This window comes from Eretmochelys imbricata, chromosome 27 (assembly GCF_965152235.1).
Source record: "Eretmochelys imbricata isolate rEreImb1 chromosome 27, rEreImb1.hap1, whole genome shotgun sequence".
Taxonomy (NCBI): Eukaryota; Metazoa; Chordata; order Testudines; family Cheloniidae; genus Eretmochelys; species Eretmochelys imbricata.
The window spans coordinates 15,598,949-15,624,990 of NC_135598.1; the positions used below are offsets into that span (position 1 = coordinate 15,598,949).

The 26,042-nt window shown below is 64.8% G+C and overlaps 1 protein-coding gene across 3 annotated transcripts; it reads left to right on the top strand.

Annotated features, from left to right (window-relative positions):
• The first annotated feature begins 673 nt into the window (after positions 1-673).
• Positions 674-25,822, top strand: WNK4 (WNK lysine deficient protein kinase 4). Of its 3 annotated transcripts, none has more exons than XM_077806588.1 (20): positions 674-1,366; positions 14,252-14,424; positions 15,408-15,628; positions 15,898-16,055; positions 17,095-17,183; positions 17,567-17,786; positions 18,190-18,520; positions 18,906-19,045; positions 19,147-19,220; positions 19,493-19,634; positions 20,058-20,174; positions 20,254-20,427; positions 20,729-20,786; positions 21,113-21,268; positions 21,561-22,129; positions 22,638-22,734; positions 22,942-23,377; positions 23,694-23,896; positions 24,224-24,324; positions 24,616-25,822. In XM_077806588.1, the coding sequence occupies exons 1-20, from the start codon at positions 812-814 to the stop codon at positions 24,616-24,618; spliced, it is 4,017 nt and encodes a 1,338-aa protein (XP_077662714.1). In that variant the 5' UTR covers positions 674-811; the 3' UTR covers positions 24,619-25,822. The 3 variants fall into 3 exon arrangements, with proteins under 3 accessions (XP_077662714.1, XP_077662715.1, XP_077662716.1); XM_077806589.1 differs by having other exon boundaries at positions 24,227-24,324; XM_077806590.1 differs by lacking the exon at positions 21,113-21,268.
• The last annotated feature ends 220 nt before the right edge of the window (positions 25,823-26,042 follow it).

Below are 26,042 nucleotides of genomic sequence, written 5' to 3' on the forward strand. Positions count from 1 at the left end.
GTGATGTGGGTCTGTCCTTTAGCTGGGGGCAGAAGGCAGCTGGCCCACAGGGCTCATTAGCCCACAGTGACCCGAGAGATCTTTGTGCCCAAGTGCTCCTGTCCCAGTGTCGGTCTTTCTGCAAGGAGGATCCATCTCTTTGGGCTTTGCCATCCCAATATTTGGGGCTTTCCTTTCTGCCAGAGCAATGCCCCCGGTGCCCACTTGGGACCAAGGCCCCGCGGTGCTAGGGGCTGTACAAAGAACAAAGGCAGGCCCTGCCCCAGAGCGGGTTTGGATAGAAGGCCAGGCGAGCAAGGGGCAGCCGAGGCCACGCAGAGACAGCACCCGTCGTGTGGCCGCCACAGCCGGCTCAAGTGGCCCCGGAACAGCAGGCTAGGGCGGACTGGAGCGGGGCGCAGGGGGTCAGGCTGGCTAGTTCTGGCAAGGTGGCTCGGTGGCGCTGTTCTTGTAGGGTTGCTCCTGGAGGGGCTGAACTGTCCCAGCCTCACCAACACCTGTGTCCTCCTGATGGCTGGGGGGCGGGTGGGGAGCCCCGGGCTGGCCTTGCCCCCCGCCCCCATCCGGGCTGGCTGCGGGGCAGGCGCCGGGGCTGCTGCTGCTCACCCGGCTCTCCGGCCGGCGGCGGCGGGGGCGGGCCGGGGGCGTGCGCTGCGCCCGGGGAGGGGGAGGCGCCAGGCAGGCGGAGCTCGGCTCCGGGCAGCCCAGGGCCGGCGCCTTACAGCGGCTCCCAGCCCGGGCTCGGTGGCTGCTTCGCCTCCAGGTGAGAAGCGGGGAGCCTGCCTGGCCCCGGCGCGGACCCCCCACCCCCATGCTGATGCTCCACGTGGCCGGGCCCCCCGCGGCCGGAGCCATGTCCCAGACCGAGGTGGATCTGTCCGGCTGCGGCATCGCCCTGGAGCCGGCGACCCCCGGCCGGGCAGCCCCGCTCCGCAGCCGGGGGCGCGAGAGCCGCCGCGGCTCCCACAGGTTCAACAGGCGGAGCTCGGCCGAGCTGGAGCGGCTGGGCTACGAGGGGGGCCCGGCGCCGGCGTCCGGCCCGGCCGGGGCGCAGGACGCGCGGGGGGACCCCCGGGCTCTCCAAGGCGCAGAGCCCGCGGCGCGCTCCGGCTCGGGGAGCGAGAGCGGCGGCCAGACGCCCTCGCCGCCGCCGCCCCCCGGCCGGGTCTCCCCGCGCGGCGCCCCCCCGGACGAGAGCCGCCGGGCGCAGGAGGAGAACGAGGAGATCGAGACCCGCGCCGTGGCCACCTCCCCGGACGGCCGGTTCCTCAAGTTCGACATCGAGATCGGCCGCGGCTCCTTCAAGACGGTGTACAAAGGGCTGGACACCGAGACCACCGTGGAGGTGGCCTGGTGCGAGCTGCAGGTGGGTGCGGGCCCCTCAAGGGGGGCGCGGGGGGCTCTCCGGGCCAGGCGCCCTCAGGCAGGGGCGTGTGGGGGTGCTGAGAGCCACTGAACCAAACTGTAAGCCCTGGATATGATGGACAGCACCCCTAGTTCCAGCGCCTAAGCCCTCGGGTGGGCCTGGGGGGTCCCTGGGGCCGGCTGCTCCCCAGTGGCCACTTCACCGCGCAGCCTGTAAGTGTGGGAGGTGCTGCAGAGCCGGGAGCCCCCGTCCCTTGGCACCTGGCCGGCCGCTGCGCTCCGGGCGGGGAGGTGCTTGCCTGTGGAGGGGGGTGAGGGAGAATGGGGCCTCCTGAGTTCTTAGTGGGGAAGGCACTTGGCTTGGACTGGGTGCTGTGGCTCCCGGAGGTGGCTGGCTGGGCAAGGCACAGTCCCTTGGGGAGGAGGTCCTGGCTGTCAGCTGGTTGGACCCTGATGTCTGACAAAGGTGGGCGATTCTGTTCAGGATCCTTCTCCCATGCTCCAGGGGCTAGTGGAGCAGCTCCCCAGTGCAGGGACACAGCGACTGCAGGGCTGGGGCACCTCACGCCAGCCAGCCTAGCAGGCCCCTGCTCAGGACCCAGCATAGGAAGACCCTGCTTGGTTTCCCCACTCTGGGGCTGCCCCCTGCTCCCCCAAGGTTCCCAGATCAATGGGGCTCTACTTCAGGATTAATCAGAGGCTGCCCTGGGGCACAAGGCAGCCCCTTGGCACTCAGGCCCCAGGGGGTGGGTCGGAGGTGAGGGCTGTGTGGGAGTTTCTCCAGTCCCTGGTCCTGGATTGCTGAGTTAGGCAGGTTGGAGTGAGGCAGCAGGATGTTCCTGGCCCCTGGCTCAGTGCTTTGGCTCTGCCTGTGGTGTTGGCTGGGCTAGGGCAGGCCGTTCGGCAGGGCCAGCTTTTCTGCAGGTGCCTACTCAGAGGCTCCTTTCACCAGAGGGATTTAAGAAAGTCTGGGGTTTCTGATTGGCCAGCGCTTGGTCCTGACCCAGTCCCTTTGACAGTCCTGGGACTGAGCCGTGGGTCGGATTGGGCTCTCCTGGACCCCCAAAGCTGAGTTCAAGACACGTCTCTCAGACTTCAGGTGGGGGCATGTGTGGGTCCCTGCACTCTCTATCGGCTTTAGCTTCAGCCTCTTTCTTATTCCCTGGGCTTCCCACTCCCCAGGGATACTTGTGATTCTGCGTCAGACTGGGGAAGAAGGAGCTCTGAGAAGGTAGGGGGAGGCTTGGGGTCACGTCTGTTCATTTCTCTGTTATCTCTGGCTCCTGCAGCCCCAGGTCTCTCCCTTCCATTAGTAGTGGCCTCCCGTGGCTGGCATGCTGGACCTGTGATTTCTGTTATGTAGGAGAGGGAGCTGGCAGCAGCAGCCACAGATACTGACTTACTGTAATTCATGGCTATTCCCACTGGTGCCATTTCTGCAGATGGACTGCAGCAACCTTATAGATGGACTATAAAGTGGATACAAAGCTGGCTGGATCATCGGGCTCAACGGGTAGTGATCAATGGCTCCATGTCTAGCTGGCAGCCAGTATCCAGTGGAGTGCCCCAAGGATTGGTCCTGGGGCTGGTTTTGTTCAATATCTTCATTAATGATCTGGAGGATGGCGTGGATTGCACCCTCAGCAAGTTTGCAGATGACACTAAACTGGGAGGAGAGGTAGATCCACTGGAGGGTAGGGATAGGATACAGAGGGACCTAGACCAATTAGAGGATTGGGCCAAAAGAAATCTGATGAGGTTCAACAAGGACAAGTGCAGAGTCCTGCACTTAGGAGGGAAGAATCCCATGCACCGCTACAGACTAGGGACCGAATGGCTCGGCAGCAGTTCTGCAGAAAAGGACCTAGGGGTTACAGTGGACAAGAAGCTGGATATGAGTCAACAGCGTGCCCTTGTTGCCAAGAAGGCCAATGGCATTTTGGGCTGTATAAGTAGGGGCATTGCCAGCAGATCGAGGGACGTGATCGTTCCCCTCTATTCGACATTGGTGGGGCCTCATCTGGAGTACTGTGTCCAGTTTTGGGTCCCACACGACAAGAAGGATGTGGAAAAATTGGAAAGAGTCCAGCGGAGGGCAACAAAAATGATTAGGGGCCTGGAACACATGACTTATGAGGAGAGGCTGAGGGAACTGGGATTGTTTAGTCTGCAGAAGAGAAGAATGAGGGGGGATTTGATAGCTGCTTTCAACTACCTGAAAGGGGGTTCCAAAGAGGATGGCTCTAGACTGTTCTCAGTGGTAGCTGATGACAGAATGAGAAGTAAAGGTCTCAAGTTGCAGTGGGGGAGGTTTAGGTTGAATATTAGGAAGAACTTTTTCACTAGGAGGGTGGTGAAGCACTGGAATGCGTTACCTAGGGAGGTGGTGGAATCTCCTTCCTTAGAGGATTTTAAGGTCAGGCTTGAGAAAGCCCTGGCTGGGATGATTTAGTTGGAGATTGGTCCTGCTTTGAGCAGGGGGTTGGACTAGATGACCTCTTGAGGTCCCTTCCAACCCTGATATTCTATGAATTGAGCAACGCGCGCCCCTACCCACCCCCCTGCATGGCTCAGATCCGTAGGTGCCCATGTGCTGGCATCTTGGTGCTGTGCTATTTCTGCCATAAGAACGGCCAGCCTGGGTCAGATCCAAGGGTCCATCCAGCCCAGTGTCCTGCCTGCCGACAGTGGCCAGTGCCAGGTGCTCCAGAGGGAATGGACAGAACAGGGAATCACCAAGTGATCCATTCCCTGTCGCCTATTCCCAGCTTCTGGCATGTTGGGTGTGAAATGCTCCCGACATCTCGCTGCCCAGCTGCTCTGGACTCCTCACAGCTCAGTTCTGCATCAGTCGCAGCTTCCTGCATGGCTCCTTCTCATCACTTGGTGAGCACCCGCGGCATGCTAGTGCCATGCATGGTGATCCCTGGCCCACAGAGCTTGGAGATGTGTATCAGGCCTTCTGTGCCAAGGTTAAGTGCCAGGCTCTGGGCTTCCTTTTCTGCATGCACTGTCCCACCCATCAGAGGGGCTGCTTCAAACACCAGCCTCGCCCCTATTGCCAGCTCTGTGCCAAGTTCTGTGGAACTGGCCCCTTCAGGTTCCGATTTAGGGGCACTGTTGGCAGGTGTTGGAGGTGTCTTTGGAGTGTAGATGGGAGCTACAGTTCCTCTCAGGTTCTCCCTGACAGAGGCTAGTGTGGTGCCTGTGGCTTAATTAACAGAGATTTGTTGTTGGGTGCCCATGGGGGGGTTGTGTGGCACGGCCAGAAGCTCTGTGGTGCCCTTGGGTTGGATGCAGAAGCTGCTTTAACACGCTCGGACCTGGTGCTTTCTGGTCTCCTGCCAGCTCTCCCATCCCTTCCTCCTCCAACCCCAGCCTCCCTCTCCTGGGGCTGGGGAGCGTGTGCTGAGGGGGGGCTGGTTTCTCTAGCCCCCACCCTCCTTCCTGCTGTAACCTGTAGCACGGCTGTATGGGGACTAACCCTGCTGGAGGACCCCACCTCTCCATACAACCCCTTGGGATGGGCTTTGGCTGCAATCCAAAATCTCTGACCACCGTCTCGTCCTTGGGTCGGCTGGCGCAGCTGCGAGTTCCAAGTCCTTGTTTACACAGAAAAAACTTGTCTTGCGAGTTTGTCTCCTGCCCCTCAAAGCAGCGTGGGGCGTCACTGTGTGCACACCCGATGGCTGCATCTCCGGGTGGGAGGAGGGACTCCTGCATGGCAGCAGGTGGTTCTGTGAGAAGGGACATTGTGCCCTGGGCAGCAGGCTGGCCCTTCGTGTCTGCCCACTGAAGCTTTGTTCTGTGTCCCGGAGCTTTCTCCCAAAGCTTCGTACCTTGCATACAAATCAGATGTCCCTTGTATTAGTGGTGACACTTCCCGGGGTCAGGCATTGAGGTCCTTTGCCCAGAGGTCACAGTCGCGCTCTCTGCGGTCAGCCCCACGGTGCCTGGCTTTTCCTGTGTGTGTAATTTTTGTGTCCCTCTGTGGGTTTGTCACGTGCTGTGTCCTGTATTTGGGCCGTGCCAGGCATGTGTGTCCCTGGCCCGCTCTCCGCACTTGCAGCTAGTGCAGCCTGGGGGCGTCTGGCCACCTTTCTTAGCCCCAGGTTGGCCTTAGTGTTGCTGCTCCAAACCGAGTTGCCAGGCAAATCCGTCTCTCTCCACAAACCACAGGCCACGTCAGAAGGGCGCCCATCAGGCTGAGAGCACGTGCTGTTTGCGAGGCTGGATCTGAGGTACCCTGCTGGGGCAGGAGGAGGGGGCTGTGTGTGCTGGTCTCTTAGCCTGCCTGGCAGTGTTTGGCATGGCCAGGCCAGCTGTCATGGGCATAGTGCAGACTGCTTTCTGGTGTGCTTATAAAGTGATGCTGATTGGTGTCTTGGGGGGCCAGTCAGTGGCGGGCCTGTCTGCAGGCATCAGTGCTGAGCAGTCCCAGCCGCTCCATGTGTGTTCTGGCTGCACCTTCCTGGGAGGAGGCAGGGGACAGTTGGATACAAAGTCCCAGGAAAGCACAAGAACGGCCACGCGGGGTCAGAGCAAGGCTCCGTCGAGCCCAGCGGCCTCTCCGCTGCCCGCCGGCAGTGCCAGGTGCTGCAGGGAGAATGACCAGAACAGGCAGACAAGGAGTGATCTGTCGCCCGGTCCAAGCTTGTGTGCCAGCCCTGGCTTAGCTGCCCCCTCCAGCTCTGCTGATACCCCTTGATCCTGATCTGCCCCCCTGAGTCCCGACCCATGGCCCCCCTGCTACCTCACTGCCCCTCCCCGAGAGCTCTACCAGTGCCCCTCAACCCTGACCCACAGCCCCCCTGCTACCTCACTGCCCCCCCCGAGAGCTCTACCAGTGCCCCTCAACCCTGACCCACGGCCCCCCAGTTACCTCCCCCCGAGAGCTCTACCAGTGCCCCTCAGTACTGACCCATGGCCCCCCTGCTACCTCACTGCCCCCCCCGAGAGCTCTACCAGTGCCCCTCAACCCTCACCCACGGCCCCCCCCCCCCGAGAATTCTACTAGTGCCCCTCGGTTAGGATTTCCTCATTTAGCATCTCTGGTCCCAGGCCCCTGTGCCATGCGGAGCCAAGGAGCACGTGAGCAGACTTAACAAGCCTGTTTTTGAGCCCTAATCCTGCAGCGAATCAGCCGCTGTGGGACAAATATAGGAGTTTGCACCACAAATACAAGTGGTTGTGGTTGTGCCTTTTCAGAAATAGCTTTGTCCTGCGTTTGTCACCCGGTTGCCATTTATTGCCTTTAAAATATAAATGGTCACTTAGCCTCCACCCTGACCCGCTACCCCAGCCTGCAAGTCTCACACAACAGCTCTGCCAGCGCCCCTCTGTCCTGGCCCCCCAGAGCCCCCTGCTAGCCCAGTCCTGGCCCCCCAGAGCCCCCTGCTACCCAGCCCTGGCTCCCACCCCCCTCAGTCCTGGCCTGGAGCCCCCTGCTACCCCAGCCCTGGGCTCCCTATACAGAATAGTCTTGGCCTGACCCATTGCTGGTTTCTGAAGTCAGGTTTAAAGCAGGGTTTTTATTGACAGATGCCTGGGGGATGCTGGGAGGGGCTGGGGAAACCAGAGGCCCAAAGTGGGCCCAGCTGGTAAATATTTGTTTATTGTGAATGGTTTCCTGCAGCTCCCCCCAACCCTTGCCGTGGGCAGTGGCGCAGGGCCAGGAGCTGGAGTTGCCTGAACTGGCCAGGGTGTGTCTGCACGGCGCTCTCCTTATGCCCCGAGTGCTTGTCCCTTCCCCAGAGCCCAGGCTGCTGTGGGCGGAGCAGAGCTGAGGAAGGGGGGCTGGCAAACCCAAACTGGGGCCCCCCAAGTGGATGTGAGCCCTTCAAGGGGGCAGGGGCATCTGGGGTTGCTGTTTTACAGTGTCCGTTGTCGTGCCCCGTGTGCTGGGTGCATCCCAAACGCTGGCAGGACAGTCCCTGCTCCTGGGGCTTGTGGTCAGAGGCTGGGGGGGTCTGGGCTGGGAAGTCGTGGGAGAGTGTCCGGTGGTGACCCAGAAGCCTTGTCTTGTGCTTACAGGCCTCTCTGTACTGGTGCAGCACTGCTGGGGGTCACGTTACACTCCAGGGAGGAGGGCCAGCAGCTCCTGGTGTGTTTCCGGTCCCTGGTCAGGAGGCTTCGGTCTTGGGGGCAGCCTCTCTGTGCTCATGTGCCCAGCTGGGAACGCAGCTCCAGGCTGTCCTAGTGGCCCTTAGGTTCAGGGCAGGTGGCTAACATCTCCGGTTCCTGCTCCACTGGCCCCAGGGCAGCGCCCCGTCCTCCGCGCCCCCCCCAATCATTCTGGGTGTGAGTCTGTGAAGCTTCTGGGTGGCAGAGCTCTGAGCTGGCCTCCCCATGGGTAGCAATACAGTGGGGGAGACCCCTCGGGCTCCCAGCTGTGCGCTGGCTGTCTGGGCAGGGAGGACTGGGGCTGTGGCCTGTAGGCTGGGCTCCTGTTTCGCGCCTCAGACTGGCGCATGCTGGGACATGCTGGGGGACGAGGCGGGCTCTGGTCACTGCCTGGCACGAGAGATCCTGTACTCCCCGGTTACGCTGCGTGGTGTGGGCACTGCTGGGGGCCCTTGCAGTTTCTTGCCCCTGTTGATCTGTGGGCACAGCCCCATTCCCTGGTCTGGGCAGTACCATTCCCTCTCCCGGGGGACAGACCTCCGCTGAAGTCTTGGCTCTAGCAGGGCTGTCAGTAGAGGCTTGCCGGACCCTCAGGGCAGGGCTGGGTGCGCAAGGAGGTGCCAGGTGCTGCTCCTTGGCCGCCTGCTGGCGAAGCAGCCCTGGTGCTGTGCTGGGGGCCCATTTCCTCCTGGCTTGTTCTGGGAGCCGCTTGTTCCAGGCCTGGTGGTTCCTAGTACATTTTGGGGCTGGTTCCTGGGGGCTGTTAAGGTTCGTGGGACCTAGGAAAACAATCTGCTCCCTGCACCCCACTGGCTCCCTGTGCCCGAGGTGCTCTGACCGTGGGTGCCAGTCAGGAAGTGAATGGAAGAGCTGAGTTGTTTTCAGGCTCCTGTGGGATGCGAGGGGCATGCTGTAAGTACACATGGAGCCTGGGCCTCTGCTCCCAGCCTGGGAGGAGGCAACAGCAAACAGGGAGGCTCCGTAGAGGCTCTGATCTCTTCTCCAGGCGGCAGTTCTGTGCCAGCCTCTCTCTTTACCGGGTTGCTGTTTCTCTGGGGAGCAGCAAGCTGTCTCCAGCAGGAGGGGTCTGTGGGGCTGTCCCAGGCTGGGATTTATGGCCGGGTGCTATTTCAGGGCCAGCCTGCACTCGCTATGGTGACCTGCAGAGGCTTTTAGCTATAAATGCACCATAATTATGTAAATTGGTCCCCTCTCCAGGACTCTGGGCCCTGCACAATGCGGCTTTCAGAGGCTGCTGCTCGGCTGTGCTGCCCTGGGCATCACAGAGCTGGGTCTGTAGCCAGAGCCTCATAAACACCCTTGGAGAGGAAGAAATGTGGAAAAATACCACACCGCCTCCCCCAGCTCCACCTCAGCAGGGGCCAATGAGAGCAGTGGGGCACCCTGGGCTAGCTGCAGCAGGAGTGCACGTGGGCTGGCAGTGAGACCTAGCGGTGAGAGCCCGGCCGGCTCTGGCACTTGGGACTCGGTGGCTCTGGATTGCTGAACTTCTGGGACTCCTCAGCTGGGAGTTGGGGCGGGAGGCAGACGGTGTCTGCAAAGCACTCGGGGAGCTCAGTGATGCTGTCAGGGTGCCCTGGTGCTGCTCCAACGCACAGCGAATGCCCGGCTTTGGGCTTTAATTCCAAGTGCTCATTGCTTGCTCTGGGTCCTCTCCCTCATGTGCGGGACACACAGTTACTGTGCAGGTTTCAGAGTAGCAGCCGTGTTAGTCTGTATTCGCAAAAAGAAAAGGAGTACTTGTGGCACCTTAGAGACTAACCAGTTTATTTGAGCATGAGCTTTCGTGAGCTACAGCTGTGCAGCCGTTACTGTGCAGCCGTTCTCCTGGTCCCGGTCCCGGTCCCCCTGCCCACAGTGACTGGCTAGAACTCCCTTGGTTCAGCCTCGCCAGGAGGAGGCCAGGCCTGCCTTGGCAAGTGGGGGAGGCTGGATGGCTTCCGTCCCAGCTTGTTAAATGGCTCCGGCGGCTGTGACCCAGAGCATCGTAGTGCTGTGCACCAGGCGGCTATTAGCGAGGTTCGTTGTGTCCCTGCCCTCTGGGCTGAGCCCGGCTGCTGGAGCTGGGTGGGCACCACCTGCCCTTGCTGAGCAGGCGACTTCGTGGCCCTTCTCAGTGAGTGGAGCCAGGGAGGAGGGGGGTTGCTGCTGGCATGGCATGGCATCGCCCTCCTGCGCTTGTTCGTTGGGCACAGGCCGTCTTGGCTGTGTGGAGCTGCTGGGGCACCTGGCCCACAAGGTGAACTTTCACCAAACATAGTGCTGCCGAAAGGGAGCCAGGACCGAACCCAGGCATCCTGGCTCCAAGCCCCTTCCCTCGCCCCCACATCTCAATGGTAATGTATCAAGAACGCTGAGCAGCATGTGCCAGCCTGGTTATTGCCCTCCTGGTTGGGGGGCACAGGACTGGAGGGCAGGCTGTGTCTCACAGCTCTGGGGGTGGCATGATCCCCCCTTGCACTCTGGCACTCCATCTGGGGGAGCCCGTATGCTCTGTCCAAGCATGGTGAGCCCCTGGGGGTGGGGGATAGCCTTGGGCTCTTCCCTGTTGTCTCAGCAGCAACTCGCAGACTTGGGGAACAGATTCCGGAGTTCCTGAATCTGGTTACTCGTGAGCACCTTGGGAGATGTGTGGCTTCCCGGAGCCCAGCCCTGGGCCAGGCCAGCCACCTTTCCTCAGCAGACCCCTCCCCTCCCATCTCTGGGTCTGGAAATTGGGGGTGTGGAGCTGCCTGGGGACTGTCTGGGGCTGGGATGCTCTCAGGCAGCTCCCCAAGTGCTGAAGGACCAAGCGCTTCCGGCTGCTGTTTGTAATTAACCGAGGCTTAGCTGGTCCCTGACGAGTTTGCTGGGGCTCAAGTTGGTGCCACTGGACGTATTGGTCGCTGTTGCAGTTTGGGAGCACTTGTTTGAGAGAAGCCAAGGCTGCAATGGGGGGTGGCTGCAGGTCAGGACTGAGGGGCATTGGCAGAGCTGGTGGTCTTCCCGACCTCGGCTGTACTAGCAGGGGCTGCTACGGGTCAGGACTGGCAGAGGAGCGGAGTGGGGCTTGGAGATCAGTTTGCTTGCCCTGGATCTAAAAGGTGCCATTCATTGGTCTCGGCAGATTCCCTGCTGTGCTCTGGGCTGGGTCAGGTCCCCGAACTTGTGTTTGAAAGGAGGGGATTGTGCATGGCCCCATGTAGGGTACTAGGCAGCTGCAACCCAGCCACGGGGCCAGTTATGATGCAACAAAAACATTACGAAAGATCCCCGGCTGATTTATGGCTGCTGTGAGCCGAGGGGCTGAGCGCACGGCTCCCTGGAGCCAGCAGCTTCCAGTGTTTAGGAACGCGGCAGCCGCGAGCCGTTGGTTTCTATGGCTGTCAGTTCAGGGATGTGGAGAGTCTGTCCCAGCCGGGCAGCTCCAGATCCTGCCTCCGCTCTGCCTCCTTGCTGCCTGGTGCTGGGGCAGGGGGTCAGGCCTCCACAGGCTGCTACTTGTGACAGTTTCCCATGGGCCCTGCTCTCATCCGGCAGGGGCAGAGGGAGCTGCTTGCTGGAGGATGCTGGTCTGCAGCCCCTCAGGAGCAGTGTTCCCGCTCTCTTGGCCCTGCCCTTCTACGCCCAGCAGGCAGGGCCCTGCCAGGAAATACCGCCTGTGCGGCACATTCGGCATGCCGAGCAGAGGCCAGGAATCGATCGGGGGCCGTGGATGGAGTCAGCTCTCGCTGCTCCAGCCTCTTGTAATTTCATGCACCTGCCTTAAAGATACGCCAACGCAAGCTGGGCTCGCAGCGACTGCTGGCATACCTCGCCTCCACGCCAGGCCCGGCTCCCCAGTGATCATCACTGGCCAGGGCCCAGTTTGCCCGGCCAAGGAGAGAGCCATGGCCACATAGTGCCCTGCGGGGGTGGGAGCAGGAGCTCTGGCCCATGTCTGGGGAGGGACTGCCACAGGCCAGGCAATGTCTGGTCCTGGGGCAGGGGGGTCAGCCCTCCACAGGCTCCTACTTATGCCCGTTTCCCATGGGCCCTGCTCTCATCAGGGAGAGCAGAGGGGGCCCTCCAGTTTCTCCAGACGTTGCTGGGTTCTGAAAGGGAGGGAGCAGGGCAGCGTCTAGTCCCTGGCTGCTCCAGGACCTTGGGCACAGTTACCAGCGGCCAGGCACAGCTCCTGGGGAGGGTTTGGTTTGTGAAGTGCATGACAGGAATGTAGGGGGACTCCAGGGCCTGGACAGCACGCAGGGAGAGCCGTGGGGTGGGGGCTGCAGTGGGGAGGCAATGGGGTGGGGAAGGGGCGGCCCCAAATTCAGTTGGCTGTTTTGGAATTGCTGGGCTGCAGTGGATCAGTTTCCTTTGGACAGATGTCCCAGGGGGTGGCTCCTTCCGTGCCCTGAGTCCCCTGGCCCCCCAAGGCAGCCGGCGTGAGCCTGGGCCAGGGATGGGCCTGCCAGGCATCAGCAGGGTTGGCGGGGTTGTCACAGTGGGTGCCTACGAGGCCCCTGGGAGCCTGTCAAGACCCCTGCTGTCTGCCCCACTGCTCCTGGGAAAGTCCCCAGCCCCCTGTGTGTGCTGAATGGGAGTCATGGGGGGCCGCCCCCGTGGGTCCCCAGGGAGTTTGCCCGGCCTGAGCTGTCGCAGCGGAGCCTGTGGGCAGAGGGGAAGCTGTCCTGGCTAGCGTCAGCAGCCCTGGTGAGGGGATGGAGCTGCCAGGCTGAGCCGCGGGAGGCAGGTGCTGTGCCCTCCCTGCTGACCTTGGGGCTGGGCTCCTAGTCACGGCGCTTTAAGCCTCTGTCAAAGCTCAACTTCTGCTTCCACTTTAATTAACTAGAGCAGGAGGAACATGGAAAAACCAGGTCCAGAGCCTGACGCGCCTGGGCTGCCAACAAAGGTGGCATTGAGGCTCATGTGGGCTCCTTGCCATAAAGGTGCCCTACGTCTGCACTCGCCAGCCGCCCGCCCGCCCGCCCTCTTAGGAAGCAGCAGAGGGAGGTGGCAGGAATTGTTATTCCTTGTGTGCGGGTGCAAGGCTGGCCTGAGGGGCTTTGATGGCGGGGGTGAGGGGCACTGGGGGGGCCATGCCAGGTGGAGAGGGCAGCTGTGGGCAGGCTGCCCCTGTGGCATGCAAGTTATCTCTTGGCCAGCGCATTGGCTGGCAGGAGCTGTGCTGGGCGCTCCCTCCTGTCTCTGCCACAAGTTCCCCCGGGCTGCAGATTGGGACCCAGCTACCTGGGCCCTGCTGAGCTGCCGGGGGGTTAGCACCTGGGAGTCAGAAGGCCTCGGGCCCCCCCTTGTGCAGGGGCTGGCGACTGATGCCCCGGGACAGATCTGCTGGCACAGAATCCCCAGTGGAAATGAGCCCCCGCGCTTCTCCCCCGCTCTCCATGCAAATGCGTGCCCTGAGCTGGGGGCACAGAGGCAGGCTGGGTGGGCTGCTGGGGAGCAGTTGGGTTTGCCCCCCCTTGGATAAAGGTTTTAATACAAAGGTGGCTCCAATCTCCTGCAGCAGGGAGGTGCAGACACCGGTGGCTTTTGCTGTGTCACTCCGAGTCCACGTGGGTGCATGCCCAGCGCCGTGCGAGCGGGCAGCCTCCTCTGGCTGGGCCCACTGGGCACAGGAGGGAGAGGGGCCCCGCGCAGCCTCACCAGCCAGTAACCTGCGTCCTTGCTGAAGAATCTCAGAGCCGGGCCAGGGGCAGCTTGTGGCAACTTGCCTCCCTCCAGGCCAGCTGCTGAAATGCTGGCCCAGCCCCCTCCCCCCATCCAGAAAGTGGCTTAACTGGGGAGCAGCAAATCCCCAGTAAGTCAAAAAGTCTCACTCCTGCCCTGTCCTTGCCGGGCCCCTCTGCTCCCTGGAAGGGGTGGGCGAGACACGTCCTTCCCCTCTAGGGGCTGGCACACGGGAGGCTTGGTTTGGTCACTGAGCCCGGCTGCCCCCTGCTCTCCGTGTGCAGAGCCCGGCTGTTTGCTGGGCAAAGGGTCTTGCTGTCCCTGCTTGCTCTCTGGGGCTGGGAGGTGAGTGAATTTCCATGCTTGTGCCCCCGCCATACAGCCCCGGACTCTGCCAGTGCTGTTCTGTCCTCCCCCGGCACTCCGTGCCTGCCCTGACCCAGATACGGGCTGTCTCTGGTGCTGATAAGCCGGGCTGGGGCGTTCTGGGGGAGTCGGGCAGCTGGGCTGCACAGTGTGTCCAGCCGGCGCGATTAGCGGCTGCCAGCTCCCCAGCCCTGCGCTGGCTCCAGGGCGCGGGGGCAGCAGCTGGCAGGGGCGTGGGGAGGTCGACACTCCGTGTGGCCTTTCTGGTGCAGTGGTGCCTGGCTCCGCTCGGCTCAGCTCCATGAGTAATCCTGCTGCCCTGGGCAGCGCCGGCAGGGCTCATGGGGCTGCGTCTGGGACAGGCCACGGCTGCTGTCTGTGTGGGGCACCGGTGCCCACGCAGCCAGTCTGGGCTCTGTACTGGGAGCTAGGCATGGCCTTGCTGCCGTGTCTGTGGCTGGTAAAGGGAGCCGGGAGGATGCAGGCTCCGGGCCTGGAGAGGGGAAACACTAGAGGCTCCATCTCTGGGTGAAAGCATGGGGGCTCTCGGCGGCTGCGTTGTTTGGGGGGCTCCGTGGCAGGGGTACGGGGCAGCGAGGGGTGGGCTCCGTGGCAGGGGTACGGGGCTGGCTCAGGCCAGGCCCTGGTCCATTGTGCCACCAGCCCCGGTGCCAGAGGGTGCTCCCCGGTGGCCACTCATGCCTCTCCTGTGGGTTCCTTGCAGACCAGGAAGCTGTCGAAGGCTGAACGGCAACGCTTCAGCGAGGAGGTGGAGATGCTGAAGGGCCTGCAGCACCCCAATATTGTCCGCTTCTACGACTCCTGGAAGTCCGCCATCAAGGGCCAGATCTGCATCGTGCTGGTCACTGAGCTCATGACCTCGGGCACCCTGAAAACGTGAGCGGGGCTGGGCTGGCAGCGGGGAGGGAGCCGGGGGTTCTGGCGGGGCGGGCGGGGGGGGGTTGTGTAGCAGGCGGAGAGGGGTACGGGGCCCTGGCGGCTGGGGGTGGGAAGGAGCCGGGGGTTCTGGCGGGGTGGGTTGTGTGGCAGGTGGAGAGGGGTACGGGGCTGTGGCGGGGGAGGGAGCCGGGGGTTCTGGCGGGGGGGGGTTGTGTGGCAGGTGGAGAGGGGGCAAGGGTCCTAGCGGGTGGCAGGGGAGCCTGTCTGGCCTGCGTGTGACGGCTGTGGTTGCTTGACCAGCATGTGGGCCAGGTGCGTTCCAAGCCGCCCCTGCCTGGCGCGAAGGGGCTCGGGCAGGGTCCGGGCAGAGCTCGCAGCTCCTCCCGGCCAGGCTGGCCTGCAGCCGCCTGCCGGGGTGGGCCTGAGAACTGGTGGGGGTGCTGTGGGAAAGCCCGGGCCTGCCAGGCGCTCTGCGGCCCCCAAGCCCCCACTGCACAGCCCGGCGGCTCCGGGATCAGCCGTCAGAGTGTCCCGGACGCCCTTATCTCGACCCCGGCGCTGTGCCGCGTGGCACCAGGCAGCTCCGGCTGCTCGCCGTTGCTAGGCTCCTGCTTGGCCCTTGGCACCCGCAGCACCACCCGTTCCTGCGGAGCCCGTTGTGTGCACTGCCTGGGTGAGAAGAGTCTCCACGCAGCCCGCGCCGGGACCCTGCTGCCCGGCTCCGTGCAGCTTGGGTGGCGCCTGGCTGGGGGGTCTCAGCCGGGCCAGCCCCCTCCTGCCTGGCCCCATGCAGGCGCTGCCGGGTTCCCCTCAGCAGCGAAGGGGTGCGACCAGGCTCTGGTGACAGTAGGGCGCAATGTGCTTGGTGCCAGGGGCTGGGCCTGGTGGCTCACTGGGCTCTGGCCTCTCCCGGGGCATCTCTGTGCTGGGTGGGGAGCAGCTGGAGTTGCCCCCTCATGTCCCCCGTGTCGCCCCTGCAGCTACCTGAAGCGCTTCAAGGAGATGAAGCTGAAGGTCCTGCGGTGCTGGAGCCGGCAGATCCTCAAGGGGCTGCACTTTCTGCACACGCGCTCGCCCCCCATCATCCACCGCGACCTCAAGTGTGACAACATCTTCATCACGGGCCCCACCGGCTCCGTCAAGATCGGGGACCTGGGCCTGGCGACGCTCAAGCGGGCCTCCTTCGCCAAGAGCGTCATAGGTACTGGGGCGCTGGGCGTGCGAGCGGCCGGGTTCCCCTGGGTCTCACGGCCAGGCTGAGGGGCCCCTCGCGGTCCGGGGGGCACGCTGCGCCATGGGACCCCTGGGGTGGCCAACGCCAGCTTGGCTCTGCCGAGAGGAGAGTCAGGGAGCGCAGCCTCCCCTGCAGCCAGCCCCCCACCCTGGGCTGGCAGGGTGTGGCTATCAGCCCCACTGCCCTCCTGCCCTGGGGGGCAGCTCGGTGCTGAGTCGTGTCCCCTCTGCCCCCAGGCACCCCGGAGTTCATGGCCCCCGAGATGTACGAGGAGAAGTATGACGAGGCGGTGGACGTGTACGCCTTTGGCATGTGCATGCTGGAGATGGCCACCTCGGAGTACCCCTACTCGGAGTGCCAGAACGCCGCCCAGATCTACCGCAAGGTCACCTCGGTGAGTGGCTGTGTGCGCGCCTTGATGCGGGGACCCCCCCGCCGGCACCGCATGGCCAGGGAAACTCCTGCCCCGCTGGAGCCACTCTAGGGGCCCGGGGAGCCCCCTCCCCCCTGGCAGCACCCCTCCCTTCACCGGAGCCACTCTGCGGTCCCGGGGATCCCTCTCCCCCCAGGAGCCACTCAACGCCAGCCTGGGCCTTAGCTAAGACGCTTCCCCCTTCCTGAGGCTGCTCTGGGAGCAGCTCCATGCCCAGACACTTGGGCAGCCATGAGCCACTGCTGAGCTCTTGGGTCCCTTGTCCATCCCCTTGGCTGGGGACAGAACAGGGAGCCTGGGTGCCCTTGCAGGCTGGTCCCATTCCCCTGGAGCTGTGCCTCCCAGCTGCCCCTGTCCTGCTCCCCAGGTTTCTGTCTGGTGGAGGCCACGTGGTGGTCCACGTGCAGCTCCCAGGCATGCCAGGGCCTGGGAGCAACAGCCACCAGTGTTAATGGAGCGGAACCAGGAAGCTGTTTGTGAACCTGCTCCGATCTGCTGCCCTGGGCCAGCCCGCAGCCTTTACGACCCTGAGCCAGCCAGATCCAGCGCGGGGCCGGTTTGCTCCATGACCTCCCGTCCCCCAGAACTGCTCTGCCCCCTCGCTCAGGGCAGGGAGGGGCATGGCTCGGGAAGCTGGTTCTGCACTGGGCTCTGCCTGGCCCATGAGGGACTGGTGCTGGGTGGTTCCACTCACTCTGAGCCACTGGCTCTCGCCTGCCTGAATAGGGGTCTCTGTCCCTGGGGTGGGGGGTGTTTCCTCAGGGCCCCTCCCTGTGGGGTCCCTTCCACGCTCAACTTGCGGGTACTGGGAGCTGGGTCCCAGGAGCCAGAGGGCAGCCCCAGATCTCGCTCGCTCGCTCGCAGGGCCAGTCTTGCCTCAGTCCGGCCCCCGGCACGTTCAGGGACGTCTGCTGCCAGAGCTAAAGCGCAGAGGGTGTCTCAGCGGCTTGGGCACAGCCTGGCCTGGGACCTGCCTGACGGTTGGGGTGTCTCCCTGCAGGGCATGAAACCCAACAGCTTCTACAAGGTGAAGGTGCCAGAGCTGAAGGAAATCATAGAGGGCTGCATCCGCATGAACAAGGCCGAGAGGTGGGCGCGGCAGGCCGCAGGGCTTGGGGGTCCTTTGAGATCAGGTGGGGTGGGGCAGGGCTCGGGGGGCCCCTGGGGTTGCGGGGGCAAGGCTGAGGGGTTGGAGGTCTCTGGGGTGGAGGGGGCTGGCTGGGTTGGGCTGGCGGCCCGGGTTCCAGATGAGCTAAGGTGCCCCGGTGCGGTTCGGTCGTGCTGGGCTCTGCCCCTTGGCGCCAGTTATGCTGGGTGGGGTGCTGTTGGTTTGCAGGGAGCTGAGTTGTGCGGGGCTGGGTGGGGTCCCTGTGCCAGGTGGCCCTTTCCCGTACCGGGTTCCCCGTCTGGGCAGCATCCCCCTGGGGTGCCCAGGCTGCGCCAAGCCCCGCTGACTCTGGCCTGTCCGCCAGGTACACCATCCAGGACCTGCTGGAGCACTCCTTCTTCCAGGAGGACACGGGTGTGCACGTAGAGCTGGCCGAGGAGGACGACGGCGTAAAGTCCGGCCTCAAGCTCTGGCTGCGCATGGACGACACCAAGAAGCTGCATGGCAAGTACAAAGACAACAACGCCATCGAGTTCCTCTTCGAGCTGCACAAGGACGTGGCCGAGGAGGTGGCCCAGGAGATGGTAAGTGCCCCCGTGGGGAGGGGGAGCAGCCCTGCCCCCACCTTGGACAGGGAGACAATGATCTGGGCCAACCCTGGTCCTGGGCTCCCTGCCCCGCAACTCTCCACGTACCCACGGGGGAGCCGCTCACCGCTGGGATCTGTGCTGCTGTCCAGGGCTTTTCCTTCCCTGTCTGTAGTGGGCGCTGCTCCTTGTGCAGGGGGCAGGGGCCATTCCGGGGCAGCGACCATCTTACCCTCTGCCTGGGCTGCCCCCGGCGCAACTGAGCCCCACCCCCTTCGTCCTCCCTGCCCTTGGTGCCCTGACCTCGCCTGTGCCTGGCTCACTGCCTCCCTGGGTGCCCAGATTGCTCTGCCAGGCTGTGCCAGGGCAGGGGCTGACCTGCCCCCCACCCCCACTGCAGGTGACCCTGGGCTTTGTGTGCGAGGCGGACTACAAGCTGGTGGCCAAGGCGGTGCGGGACCGCGTGGTCGCCATCAAGCGCAAGCGGGAGAAGGTGAAGCGGGCGCAGGATGAGCTGCTGCGCCAGGAGCAGGAGAAGCAGCCGGGCATCCTGCCCCTGCTGGAGGAGCTGAAGTGCCCCCCGGTGCCTACCACCCCCCAGCCCTCGCCGCCCACGCCTGGCTCCGGGGACTCCGTCTTTGGGGGCACCTTCCCCCCGGAGCCCGAGGAGCCCGAGGCAGATCAGCATCAGCACTTCTTGTATCGGCACACCAGCTACTCCTCCACCACCTGTACGTAGACCGGCGTGGGCACCCCGGTGCAGGGTAGGGGAGGGGTCTGGCTGGCATTGGCCGGGGGGGCATGGCTGGCATTGGCCTGCGTCTCCCTGGGGCGCAGGGAGGGCAGCTCCCAGCCTCCCGGTGGTATCTGCGGCTGGCATTGCTGGGAGCCTGGAACCTGGCGCCCTGGCAGTGATTGTTCCTGTTTCTCTCCCGTTCTCCGGGAAGGGGGGCGAGAAATGGCAGCTCCCAGGGGGGAGTGCAAGAGCTGTTGTGGGGAGTTTGCCTTGGCTCCCCCCCATGAACAGCTGGGAGCCAGGGATTGCCGGCTGGGTTGGGCTGGATTTGGTGGGATGGGCACCTGGGCTGGCCACTCACCCTGCTCTCTGCTTCCCAGCTGACTGCGAGACGGATGGGTACCTGAGCTCCTCTGGGTTCGTGGACTCCCCAGACCTGTCCCACTGCCACTCTGGCACCTTCTCCACCGGGGACCCCTTCAGCCCACCAGCTGTCCAGTCAGAGAGCTGCTTCCCCGTGGTGAGTGGGGCCTCGCGCGGCCATAGGGGCACCTGGAGCTCCCCTTTGGGGGGCTGCTGGGGATGCCTTGATGCCCCCTCACTCTGGCTTCTGCCCTGCAGAGCATCGCGGTGAGCTCGCCTACGGAGCGCCTGCCGTCTGCCCCGGCCAGCGAGTTCTCTTCCCCAGTGGACAGGTACGTCTGGGCCCTGCTCCGTCAGCAGGGCAGTGGCAGAGTGGCCATGGCCCCAGCCTTAGTGGGAGGAGTTGTCGTCCCCCCCCGACCCCCGGGAGGTGGTGGCTGGAAGGGGCTGGGACTGGCCACTGAGATGGGGACCGGGGTGAGTTACGGGGCAGCTTGGGCTGGGGCAGGGGGAGCTTGGGGCATGATGGGCGCAGGTGGGGTCGGGCCTTAGTAACTCTTGCCCCTGTGTTGTGGTGCTACCTGGCTCTGGGGCTGCCCCCCAGCTACGCGTCTGACGTGGCGTCCGGCCTGAGCGACGGCTGTGACGGGCTCTCGGCCGGCGAGCGGAACGCCAAGCTGCCGGCCAAGCGGGCCGCGGGGAAACTGCTGCGTCGCCGAGCCAGGTCAAGGCTCCGCATCACCAACGTAAGCGCCACCAGGCGCCTGCCTGTGTCCACGGGCCCCGAGGGGGCGGAAACTCGCTGTGAATGGGGAGTGTGGGGTGGGCGCTGTCGGGGGGAGGTCGGGGTGGCATGCCTGGGGAATAGCTGCTCCTGGGCCCATCTCCCCGGTTCCAAGCGGGTCCCGGCCCCGGCCGGGCACTCGGGGTCCCGCTCGCCTGCCCATGTGGATGTGCAGTTCACAGGGAAGGACGCGGGGGGCAGAAGCGCCGACCGGCTCCTCACGTTTCCATTGCGGGGGCAAAAGGGCCCCCCCCAAACCCGCAGGGCTCGCACAGGCCTGGGACAGCAAGCACTGGCCCCCCCCTGTGCGTTACCTGGCTCCCGGCGGGGCAGGGTGGCATGGGGGGGTCTCCGCAGCTGCCTGAGAGCTGCCCCTGCCCTGCAGATCTCGGACAAGAGCGACCGGGTGGTGGAATGCCAGCTGCAGACCTACAACAACAAGATGGTGACCTTCAAGTTCGACCTGGACGGGGACAACCCGGAGGAGATCGCGGCTGTCATGGTGAGTGTGGGGCCCGGCTGGGCTAGGCAGGGTTTGGGGGGCCCGCGCCCAGCACTGACCCGCCTGCTCGGCCCCGCAGGTAACTAACGAGTTCATCCTCCAGTCGGAGCAGGACGGCTTCATCCATCGAATCCGGGACATCATCCAACGCGTGGAGACCCTGCTGCGCAAGGACGGGCAAGGTGCCGCCAGGGCAGATGGCAGCCCGCAGCCCGAGAGCCTGTCGCCCTCTGCCGCCATCAACGGCCTCCCGGTGAGCGCCCCTCCCTGGCCCCTGTGAGCGCCCCTCGTCCCCTAGTGAGCAGCCCCCTGCCTCCTGGTGAGTGCCCCTCCTTGGCCCCGGGGAGCAGACCCCTGTCCCCCCACCCCCCGTTGAACACCTCCCCTCACTCTCCAGCTGCCCGGTGAGCAGCCCTCCCGGCGAGCGCTCCGCCCCCGTCCGTGTTCTAGCTTCCCGGGCTCTGCCGGGGGGTCCCAGTGTGTGGGGCGCGTGCAGGCAAGAGCTCGCCGCAGCCCCAGCCTGGCCCGTCACAGGCCCTATCTCTTGTTGGCAGGCTCAGCTGCAGCTACAGGATCTCTCGCGCTCCATCTCGTCCTCGTCCTCGCTCAGCGGTATGTGCCTGCCACCCCCTGCCTCCCTCCAATGGGGTGCCCCTTCCCTGGGCCTGCGACACCCCCTCCCTGGGGGGCTGGGCCACCCTGTGCTGCCCGCTGGCTTGTGATGGAAGCATGTCCGCCTTGAAAGGGCGGTTCCTGTGGCCAGTGGGTGCCCGGGCAGCGGTAGCCAGGTGGCATTGCCCTATGCAGGGAGAGGCCTGTGCCACCCCCTGGCCAGCAGCTGCACAAGTTGGCCCCAGCCGGGGGAGGGCTGCTGCTGCTCGGGAGCATCGGAGCTGCACGGTGCCAGGACTGACGCCCTGCCTCTGCCTCTGTCCCAGACCTGGGCTGCAGCAGCCCTGGCCAGTCGGAGCCGTCTCCGGTCCAGCCCTCGCTCAGCGGCTCCCCCTTCGAAAACGACCTCTTCAGCCTCGCAGGCACCCCGCCAGGGACCCAGCCACTTGGGCTGCAGCCTCTGCTCCCAGCAGAACCGCCAGGTACTGGCTTGGACCCCGGCCTCCCCACCTTCCCCGGGCCCGGCCATGGCCCCACTCGGCCGGAGAGGCTCCTGGCGCCCAGCCGAGCTGGTGGCTGGGCAGGGCTGGAACGCCCAGGCTGCGCCCCACCAAGGGAGCAGCCAGCGACAGGGGGAGTGAGAGGGAGCAAGCGGGTGTTGGGGCAGGGATATGGGGACCCTAGATGGGAGGGAAGGGGAAGCACCCAGCCATGGAGGGGGGACATGGTTAACCCTTCTCCCCCGCCACATGCTCACCCCTTTCTCCCTCACAGGTTCCCCCAGTGCAGCTGCGTGGAGCTGGCCCTCCTTCTTAACGGCGCCCGGCCTGGCCCCGTACCAGCTGCCAACATCCCAGTCTTTCTCACAGACTGCCGTGCCCGGGCCCCAGGCTGGGGGCTCCCTGCTGCCCACCACACCACCCAGGGGAGGCCTGGGCCCCCTGAGCCCCCCCAGGAACAGCACCGCACCCACTGCGCTCCCCTGGTCTCCTGCCACCTCCCCCTTGTTCTCGCTGGCTGAAATGGTCTCCCTGGCAATGATGAGCATGGCCCAGACGCTGCTGCCGTCCATCTCCTCGGCTGTGTCCCCGCCGGGTGGGCCCCTGGCCTCTGCACCGATCCCTCGCCCATCGGCGCTGTACCTGGGGCCGGCGCACTTCACCTCCCCTGGCCCCGCAGGCCTGGTGGAGCCAGCGCCACGCTGCAGTGGGACCCAGGAGCCCACCAGCTCCCATGTCACAGGGGGCTGGGGGCCAGCTCTTGCCCCTCAGGGCCTGGAAAGAAGCGGCACCAGGGAGAGTCCGCTGTCATCGGTGAGAGCTCCTGCTGTGGACAGCGGCTCGGTAAGCACCCCCCAGAAGGGCCGTGGGCACTGCAGCATGAGGTGGGTCAAATAGCTGCCAGAAGGGGCTAGGCTGGGAAGACCCCAAGACCGTGGGGGGTACAGCCAGGACATGCCCCCTGGGGAGCCCCCGAGTGGCGTGAGACCCTGGCTCTTGGTGTAGGGCTGGTGGGAAGGGACCAGCTGCAGGCCATGCCCTCTGCTGCAGCAGAGCTGGCAGAAGGGCCCCAGGGGGAAGGTCCTGCTGGGACTAGTTAGTGCAGCCCTGGGGCTGGTGTTACTCCGGGGGACGAGCTGCTGCCCCTGGGCTGGGGCAGCGCTGCTGGCTCGGAGCGAGGCCTGGAGCAGCTTGTTAATCCAGAGGCTTGGGCCTGAGCCAAGGAGCCGCAGCTCAATCCCTGGCCCATCTGCTGCTGGGGATTAGGTGGCCCTGGATGCTGCTGTGGGCCAGGACCCTGCATGGGGGCGGCTTGGTGCTCCCTGGCCTGGCTCACTGGCTTCTCTCCTAGGTATCGCCCTGCTCCCTGAAACCCAGCAGCCACCTGATCGTCTCAGAGTCGCCCGCCCCCGGCACGGCCAAGGCCCGGCTGTCCCCCATCAACGAAGGTAAAGGCCTGTGCCAAGCAGGGTTCAGGGTGGCAGCTGCTGGTTGAGCTGTGATGCCAGCCCTGGGTGGGGACAGGGCTGGCATCGCAGAGTGCCTGGTGCCAGTTCTCCCACCAGTGCAAGGAGAGCCACGCCCGGCGCTCAGACCTGCCCTGGCCCACCCTGAGCCGGCTCCCTGCTAACCTGCCCTTCCCCTTTCGTTCCCAGAGGCCAAGCCCCAGATTCTGGGCCGGTTCCAGGTGACCACATCCAAGGACCCAGCCAACAGCCCCCTGGGGCAGCCGAGCCAGAGTGACCGTGAGCAGAGCGGCCCGGAGCCCTGGGAGGGGGTGGCTGGCACCTCCTCCCAGCCCTCAGTGCCCAGCTCCTCCGCCCTGGAGGGCAGCACGAGCTCCGACTCAGACTCTGTCCCCGACACCCCGGTGCAGGACCCGGACGAGCTGCTGGCCGAGGAGGGGACGCCGGTGGTGCTGGCGGACAGCGACCAGGAGGGGCCCGCGGAGGGTGGTCCCGAGAGCCCTCAGCAGGCCGTGGTGAGCCCGGTGTGGATGAGCTACGCCCGCAGCTTGTCCTACCTGAGCAGCGACGACACGGAGAGCGAGGACGAGGAGATCTGGGAGGAGCTGCAGAGCCTGCGCCAGAAGTGAGTGGGGGACCGGGGCTAGGCCTGACCCATGGCTCCCGCGACTGGCACGTGCTGCGCTGCCCGGGGGGAAGGGGAGCAAGCTGAGCCCACTGCAAGCGCCTCTGGCTCCAGGGAGAGGGGCAGGCTCGTCCCCTCTGCCCCAGCAGGGCAGCTCTCAAGGGGGCTCCAGGCCAGTGCTGGGGAGCTGTCACCCCAAGTCCTGCCCGGGGCGGAGTAAGGCAGCTTCCTGCCAGTCTCCTCCCTGTGGGCAGCGGGGCTAGAAACAGGCATCTGCCCCCTGCCCTGCTCTGCCTGACGGCCCTGCTGTCCCCAGGCACCTCTCGGAAGTGCAGACGCTGCAGGCTGTGCAGAAGAGGGAGATCGAGGAGCTGTACTTCCGGATGGGGAAGCAGGCCCCCCCGGGCATCGTCTCCCCGGCCGCCATGCTCTCCAGCCGCCAGAGACGCCTCTCCAAGGGCAGCTTCAACCCGTCCCGGCGCAACAGCCTCCAGCGCCTGGAGCTCTCGCAGCCCACAGGTACCCGGCCCGCTGCTCCCTGCTGGCCCCGGGCCCCCGCTTGCTCCCTGCTGGCACCCCCCCCCCCCGCCGTCCTCGCTCTCTCTGCCCGGGGCCCCCAGGCGGCTGTAGGACCCAAGGGCATGCGCTGTGGGGAGCTCTCTGGGGGCCGCACCCTGGGCTGCATGGAGGATCCTCAGGTCTCCGCCCTGGGGGAGGTGGCATTAACCTGTGTGTTGCCTGCTGGGGGAGACGTCCCCCCACGCCAGGCTGTGCAGCGGGCGCCTGGGGGGCTGCTCCGTGGGGGGAGGCGGCGGCCCCCGGCCCCTCACCCCGTCTGACTCCCAGCAGGGATCATGCGCAGGAATTCGCTGAGCGGCAGCAGTACCGGCTCGCAGGAGCAGCGGCCGAGCAGAGGGGTGTCGTTCGCCGGAGACCTCAGCCGAATGGTGAGAGCAGGGGGCTGCTGGGGGCCTCCTGGGCCGTAGGGTCCCGTCCCACCGAGCCCCAGGCTGGCACCTCTCCATGGGACACGCTCCCTCTGGCACAGAAGGGGTTGTGTTGGAGCACGTGCTCTGGTGTCACCGCACGCCCCAAAGCGACACGGCCCGGGCGCCCCTCTGTGGAGGGGCACGGGGCTCTGAGCCCCCGAGGGCACGCACAGGTGGCTCCTGCCCGTAGGCCCCCCAGGGTGAGTTCCCCCTGCTGGGAGTCAGCGCCCCCTTCTCCTCTCTCTGCAGTGACCAGCCTGCCAGGACTGATTTTCATGGACTACCTCAGCCATGCGCCAGCTGCCATGGAGGGGTGGCGAGAGGCCCTGTTGTGAGCTGACCAGGCAGCGCCCTGCCCCACAGGCTCCTCCGTGTGTGGAGACAACGCTGGCACTGTGGGGCAGGGGTGGCGGCGGCTGCTGCTGCTGGGAATGGAGACGCCTCCTGCCCTTGTGTGCCCCTCCCAGCTTTGTCCCAGCGGAGCAGGGCACTGGGCCCCATGGTGTCGGCTGTGGGCGCCCACCGCCCGGAGCGTGGCCAGCAGAGACTCCTGGCTTTGTCCCACAGCCCCGGGGAGCATCTGCCCTGCCCTGCCCGCACTGGGCCCCACGTGCCTGTGTGAAGTCTGATGGTGGCAGCACTAGGGTCCCAGCCAGCCCGGTTCACGCACCCCCAGGTTTGGGGGCTGGGAAGGAGACTGAGTGGGGTAGGACCCATGACGGGGTAACTCCCCATCACCGAGCCATGGGGAGCCTTGCTGTAGAGCGCCCCCTCGTGGTGTCAGCTGAGACATGCTTCCTGCTGAGCTGAGTCCCAGCCCTTCGCTGAACCCATCTCCCCGTTCAGCTCCTCGCTCTTCAGGTGTGCTTCCAGAATCCTTCAGGGACAGCACCAGAGCCACCCCCCCACCCTCAGGGCAAGTGCCACTGGGTGGGCCACCATGGACGCAGGCCCAGGCTGCCTGGGGCATGGCTGGTCTTGCCTCTCCCTGGACGGATAGCACTTGGTCCTAGTCCCTGGACACCCTGGGCTAGGCCCCTGGGCTCATGTTTGCCGAAGGCAGGGCCTGGGTTGTAGGAAATGCATGTGCAGACACCATCCCTCCCCTTTATGGCAACTCACCTTTGTGCTTTACTCCTCGTCAGGAGCCACCGCCCCACTGCAGTGAGAGGGGTGCTGCCCCCTGCACAGGGGCTGCGTTCTCAGTGCCTCTTTGCCCCAGAACCATAAACGAGCAGCAGCAGGCCAAGTGCATTTACACCCTCGTGCCAAGCCATTCTCCTGGGCAACAGGCATCAGGCTTGTATGTGCAGCAGGGAGCCTCAGAGCTCGGCTTCCGCTGTGGCCCCATGGCTGCAGCGGGAAGCCCTGCCTCTCCATAGGACACAGACTGACCTTGTTGTAAAAGGCTTTTTAGAGACTGTACAGTGGTTGTGAATAAAACAGATCAAATGGCGATCGCTGTCTGCATGGTGCTTGGGGCGGGGGTGTGATTACAGCAGCTGGAGCATCTTGTAACCAAATCAGTTCTTTCTGTAGGATGGATGTGGGTGGGAGGTTTTTCTCAAGCCGAGGAAAAACCCTGCTGGGTCCATGGCGGGGTGGGAGTGGAAAGGTGGCCAGTAGGTAATATACCTGCTCTCCTGGCTGCAGCAGGAGAGGCCTGTCCACCTGTA